Here is a 5,772-nt window from a genome sequence, read left to right as displayed (position 1 = left end):
TTAACACTACACTGAAAAGACCCATTTTCAGTTGCACAGGATTAAAATGTAAAATGACAATTTTCTTTAAAAAAAAAATCAAAATCAAACATGTTAATTTAACACATTTGAATCATGTGCAACCAGTGCACAGTACTAATGAAGTCAATTCAAAGGACTTTTTTTCAGTCTGTTGACAGTACTATATGGAATATTGACAACCTTACTGCAAGAGACATTTGCAGCTCATTTGCATATGATCCATTTTACTCTTTCACAAGTCATCTGTAATGAGGACAAATTAATTCAGTAAAGGGCCAAGACTGATATGACTCATATGTTGCAACATTAATAATCATTAACCCTTAACTCTTGAATGCAAGTCTCAAATGGGCAATCAAATTCTTACATGCAAACCTCTATTTCTAAACCTTTTTTTTAACAGCTCGCTTTTTTTTTTTTTTTTTTCAGATACTAGCTTGTTAACTTTGCTGCGCTATATGAAAAAAAAATCAAAAAAATCACAGGGAAAGACATTTGGATGATGCTTTATGAAAAGCAGCTTTATTTATCCATTTAATAACACCTCCATGAAGACAATTTGTACAAGGTACATCACATTCTAAAGTGCACGAATACTGTACAATGGAAACGACTTAAATACACAGTGGAGGGGGGAAAACAAATCCCATCTGTTTTTTTTTTTTTTTTTAAAAGAAAATGGATTTAAAAAGGGACATGCTTGTTTAAAATCAACAATCACTATGCATGTTTCTGCTCGGGTATGAGAGAGGGGTTGGCCTGGGAAAATAACCTTGTGCAGCTTGCTTGGGGGAGCAACACTAAGCTTTGGCACCTTTAGAGAAAAGAGAAAAAAAGACATTAACAAGGAATGGAGAGCACTCAGTTATATTTAGTTGAAATAAATTACAGTCTTAGGGGCTTGTGTAGAATGCGTAATAACCCATGCCTTTTGGGTTGTCCTTATTGTAATCCTCAGTGGTCAAGTCTTCACACTTGATGGTTGGAGAGTTCTCCGTGCTGGAGCCCCCAGGGGACATCCTGCGCCTCTTGCACACCATGGAGTACACGCTGGAATCGTTAGAATCCACCGATTTCAGCGAGTGAGAAGTCTCCATCCAGGTGGTTGCCGACGGTGCGGTTTCCTCGGGCAGCTTGTCTTTCGTGGCCCCCAGCTGGTCCTCTGGAAAGGCTGGCGGGCTTGGGCGAGGGGACCAGGGCAAGCCTGTGGTCATCTTCCGCTGGTAGGAGCTTCTGGTGCCCCAGCCCGCAGCCATGGAGGCGAAGGCCGAATCTGGGTAGTAGCTAAGGGCGTGGGACGTCTGGAGGGATAGAGGTTTGATGCCGTAGGACAGCAGACTACTGGTGGAATAGTCATTGTCGTAGGACAGGTCCAGCTTGTTGGAGCCTGGCTGCTGGACCGGGGGGACAAACCAGCGCTGGGCTGAGGCGGCAGCGGTGGCGTCCTCGCTCTGCGGGGACAGGAGGCTGTTGGTTTGGGGCACGGCCCGTTCGCTGCTGTAGAAGCGGTTCTGCGGCAAGTTGTTGACAAACTGGTCCTGAAAGAAAGGCTGCATGGCGTAGCGAGCCCCGGGCACAATTTGGGTTGATCGGGGAGAATCTGTAGGCGATGGAGTCAACCTGTCACTCTCCGGGGCGGTGTACATTCTGTTCAAATGAAGAAAAGGTTCACAATAAAGATTGGAAGGCTGCATTCAATGGAACGTTACCGCAAGTGCGGGAAACTTACGAGTCATAATTGTCCCGAAAGCCTTTTGCAAATGGATTGTGGTCAATCTTCAGCTGGGTGATCTGGAGCAGAAAAACATTCATAAATCAGGGATCTCATTACGAAAGCATATTGCTGCTACACCAGAAAGAGAGAGAGAGAGAGTGAGAGAAAAGAAGTTCAGCGTCACGACATAACGTGATAAATTTGACTTGAGCATTCGGCTCAACAAAATGAAGCCATTTCTTTCGGGTCGGCCCTATGAAGGTGTGTCTTTTTTTAAAATGTGAAATCTTTTTAAACACTTGTTGGCCTTAATTATATATATTTTTGATACAGTATTGTATAAGAGCAGTGTAGCTCCTTTGCTAGTAACTTTAATTTCCAAGACAAAAATGAAGAAACATATTTCTCCATAGGGCCAGTGACCTGAACCAGAAATGATTGCTTCGTTTCGTTTTGCTGAATGTGAAAGTGAAGCTTATCATGTTAAAATGTGAAGATTATCACCTTAGAACATGATGCTGAACTTTTGTTTTTTTTTTCCTGGTATGCCATAATAATATAAATGATGTTAAAATAAAACATAATATATAATATATTCCTATTGCAAACAGATAACAGTTGAAATTCTTACATCTGTGTTCTGGTAGGCAGTGACAGCTATGAACTGGTTCTCAGGGAAGGTGAAGGTTTGAGTTCGGGCCTCGTTGCTCATGTCTTCCACTCCATCCTCCGTCACCTCAACTATGTGCAGCCGTGGTTGGTATTTGTGAAGAGATTGCAGGACTATCATCTGCAAAAGGGAATGCACGACGCTTTCATGCAACGCTAAAAACATAACCAAAATGGTTTTGCATGCAATACAATTGGTGCGTGGCCTGATAAAAAATACTAATAAAGACCACTCACAGATTGCTGGATTTCCAAATAGTCGATGTGTCAAAAATAATGCTATAATTAATATTAACCATACAGATGAATTAGGAAAAGGTAAAAAAAAAAGAAGAAAGGACAGAAACAGCAGCTAACCTGTGTGTTATTATTATTGGCCCCTTTGTTGTTTGTCAGCTTCAACTTGCCAAAAGAGATTTCTTGCCTCATCCAGTGAGCGCCAGTGTTTGGGGATTCGGGATGAACATACATTTTGTTGCCTGTAAAATTGAGATGGCATAATTTTACATGCATTCCAAAAAAAAAAAAAAAAAAAAAAAAAAAAAAGGTTTGGTGTAATATAGAAGTATATAAAAATGGAAGAATAAAAGCAGTCACGTGTCTCACCATTTAAATGCTTTTATGTGAAAGTATTGGTAAAGTGCAACATCATTCTGTGCGGTTCATTTATCGCGATGTTTATTTCAAATAAAATTAATATTGAAAAAGGCCTGCATTTTATTTCATCAGCAACAATTTTATGAATCATGATGATCTAATATCTTTTGTTGTTGTTGTTTTGAAGCTTTGATTCATTAATACAATATTTCAAAATAACCCACACACTAATAACTTCAATGCATTTTGATGAATTATGATTGAATGGTCCGAAGGTTATTTGGAATAAGAAAATTTGAGGTTTAACACCTGCACCATTTCGTTAAATTACGTTGCGAAAATGTGTTTTTGCGCGAATTCCAAAGGCCATTTCCGAACTAACCTTCCCCGCCTCTCCCTCATTGAATCCTTAGGAATGCAATTAAAACGAAATGCACACTTTCAAGTAGGTGAAAAGTTGCCTTAACATTGCAACAAACCTTGCATGTTATTGTCGGCTTTGCCGCAAGTGACCCACTTGCCCCCTTGAAAGCGCCAGTGGTTGGGGTCGGCCAGAACAACTTCTACAAAGACGTTGTAGTGGGCCGTGAGGTTCAGTCCGGTGATGTTGAAGCTCAGGAACGGGAACATCCGTCTGGGAAAGGGGGGGAAACGTAATTATTTTATGTTTTTGTTTTTGTTTTTGCACAATTAAATGAATCCTGGAACGAAATATTAATTGAGCGCACGCAATTTAAAGAGCAAGAAAAAACACATTTATCTTTCAGATTTGGAAGGTGCGTCAATGTGTACGTGTGCGTAAAAGCGGCATTTTTCTTCTTCTTCTTCTTGGTCTTTTTGTTTCTCGTTTCCTGTTCCGCTTACCTGCCCTGCTTCGTGATGATCATTTCGGTCTGGTGCCGGTGGAACTTGAGCCACAGAGGCCGGTTGCAAAGATACACCTGCGCCCTGGGGCCGCCGCCGGGGCCGGCCAGAGACATGGAGCTGATGCCGGCGCCGGGGTAAGACGGGTACAAGCAGCCGGGACCCTGACCGAACTGGTAGCCCGCGCTGCCGAACTGACTCCGGCCGCTACACACGGACGGCGAGGAAAAGCCGGCGGGCGGCAGAACCGATCCGTAGTGGAGCGAAGCCGGGTACCTGGACCCGGTGGTGCCCGCGTACACGGAGCCCGTTTGCCCCGCGTACGGAAAGAGGGAACACGGACTCGCCATGTCGGTGCTCGCCTGAGAGGACGAGATGAAATAGCGATCGGAACCGAGTTCGTCTAAGCCGTACCGCCGGCCGCCGGTCAGCTCGTCCTCGGCGAGCACCGGGGAGCCTTTCCTCCCGTCGGGGCCGGCTTTAGCGAACGTGTCCCCCTGCGGGTCGCCCAGCATCCCGTTCCCCTGCACGGCCGCCAGGTATTTCTTGGGAGCGCTGTTGGACTCCGGTTCGGCCCGGTCCACTTCTTGATAATCGAGCTGCGACGGCGGCCTCGGGCTGTTGTTGGCACTGTCAGAAGAGGAGAGGTTGTAAAAGGTCTTGGGTAGCGCGCCGGGGACCATGTTCTCTAACTGCATCTTTCCACTGGGGTCAGTCTGAGCCCAAAAGAGGCAGTGATGGAAGGGGGGCTGGGGCTGGGACCGGGGCTGGGGATGGGGGGGGGGGGCCTTCAAAACCGTTCTCCTTCTCTCCGCTGGCTTTTCAGATCGGGTGATGGATGGGACATGATTGTCAGAGGCTCTTATAAGATGGAGACCTCCGCACGAGCAAGTGCTCGGACGCGTGAGGGGAGGAGCTTTTAGGGCGACATGCGGGGGCACCGGCCCTCTTCATATAGCCAATGGCTGAGCTGCTGCTCTAATTCAATTACAAATCCCCTCCTCTCGCTCTCTCTTTTAAACAGGAGCACACTTGTCACGAGTGTCGTTGCGTTTCCTTTTTTTTTTTTTGCCTTAAAATCTCACCAAAAAAAAAAAAAAAAACCCCAAAAATTCTACGCACATCTGCAGATTGTTGACCTCGAGTCTTTCCACGCAGAATTCCCCTTGAACATTTGGACACCAAAAGACCCTAACACCGAAAGTGGATTGAATGTATCCTCCCGAGTGCCAACCAAGATATTATTTACCGCATTGTTCTCATATAGCTCCTGTAAATGTTCTGTGTCGACTTGTGGGCCGCCACGTCCACGCAATAACAGTTTAAATCCACTCCAAAGGAAGCACAAACACACGCGTCGAATGAAGAAGAAGAAGAGAAAAAAAACTCGCACATGCACCTGCTTTCCTTTAATTAGCCTTCTTTTTTTTTTTTTTTTTAATTTCTTTTTTTTTCTCCCCCTCTCTCGTTTGGGTCTACCAGCATCGACTCTAAAAACTCCAACTGAAATAAACGCTTCCTATTTTAGGAAAAATCAGCGTAAAAGAAAATGAATACATTGTCATTTTACGAAGTGAAATATTTTAAATTGATCTACGTCAATAAAATAAAAAAGACATAGCTGTTTTTCTACTGATTTCCACTTATTTCTATTTTTATCTATCTATCTATCTATCTATCTATCTATCTATCTATCTATCTATCTATCTATCTATCTATCTATCTATCTATCTATCTATCTATCTATCTATCTATCTATCTTTGGAACAGTAACAATTAAGAGCAATGACCAAAATAAAGGTGACTTAATAACGATAAACAAATTGCACGTATTAAAAATAATAATAATAATAAAAATAATAACAATTATTATCCCAATGAGTGCTGAACGATGCTGTAAAATAAAC

The 5,772-nt window shown here is 43.3% G+C and overlaps 1 protein-coding gene across 4 annotated transcripts; it reads right to left on the bottom strand.

The window, feature by feature from the left end:
- Window positions 1–511: 511 nt before the first annotated feature.
- On the bottom strand, window positions 512–5,245 carry eomesa (eomesodermin homolog a). 4 transcript variants are annotated; one of them, XM_061759246.1, is made up of 7 exons: window positions 3,866–4,941; window positions 3,481–3,635; window positions 2,762–2,883; window positions 2,367–2,525; window positions 1,751–1,812; window positions 950–1,668; window positions 512–835 (listed from the first exon to the last, which is right to left on the bottom strand). In XM_061759246.1, exons 1-7 carry the CDS (start codon window positions 4,561–4,563, stop codon window positions 822–824), a joined length of 1,929 nt encoding a protein of 642 aa, XP_061615230.1. In that variant the 5' UTR covers window positions 4,564–4,941; the 3' UTR covers window positions 512–821. The 4 variants fall into 4 exon arrangements, with proteins under 4 accessions (XP_061615230.1, XP_061615231.1, XP_061615232.1 ...); XM_061759247.1 differs by lacking the exon at window positions 3,866–4,941 and adding an exon at window positions 5,115–5,245 and having other exon boundaries at window positions 512–1,668; XM_061759248.1 differs by lacking the exon at window positions 3,866–4,941 and adding an exon at window positions 4,988–5,103 and having other exon boundaries at window positions 512–1,668.
- Between the last annotated feature and the right edge of the window lie 527 nt (window positions 5,246–5,772).

Source organism: Phyllopteryx taeniolatus, chromosome 21 (assembly GCF_024500385.1).
Source record: "Phyllopteryx taeniolatus isolate TA_2022b chromosome 21, UOR_Ptae_1.2, whole genome shotgun sequence".
Lineage (NCBI taxonomy): Eukaryota > Metazoa > Chordata > Actinopteri > Syngnathiformes > Syngnathidae > Phyllopteryx > Phyllopteryx taeniolatus.
This window is presented reverse-complemented; position numbering and strand designations above follow the sequence as displayed.

What these genes read in the sequence shown, in the direction of transcription:
- eomesa (XM_061759245.1), bottom strand. Translation starts at nt 4,563, where the DNA reads ATGCAGTTAGAGAACATGGTCCCCGGCGCGCTACCCAAGACCTTTTAC. An exon ending in CTGCCTACCAGAACACAGAT is followed by an intron (nt 1,813 to 2,366) that starts GTAAGAATTTCA and finishes TTTCTGCTCCAG; the next exon opens with ATCACCCAGCTGAAGATTGA. An exon ending in TTTCGGGACAATTATGACTC is followed by an intron (nt 1,669 to 1,750) that starts GTAAGTTTCCCG and finishes TCATTTGAACAG; the next exon opens with AATGTACACCGCCCCGGAGA.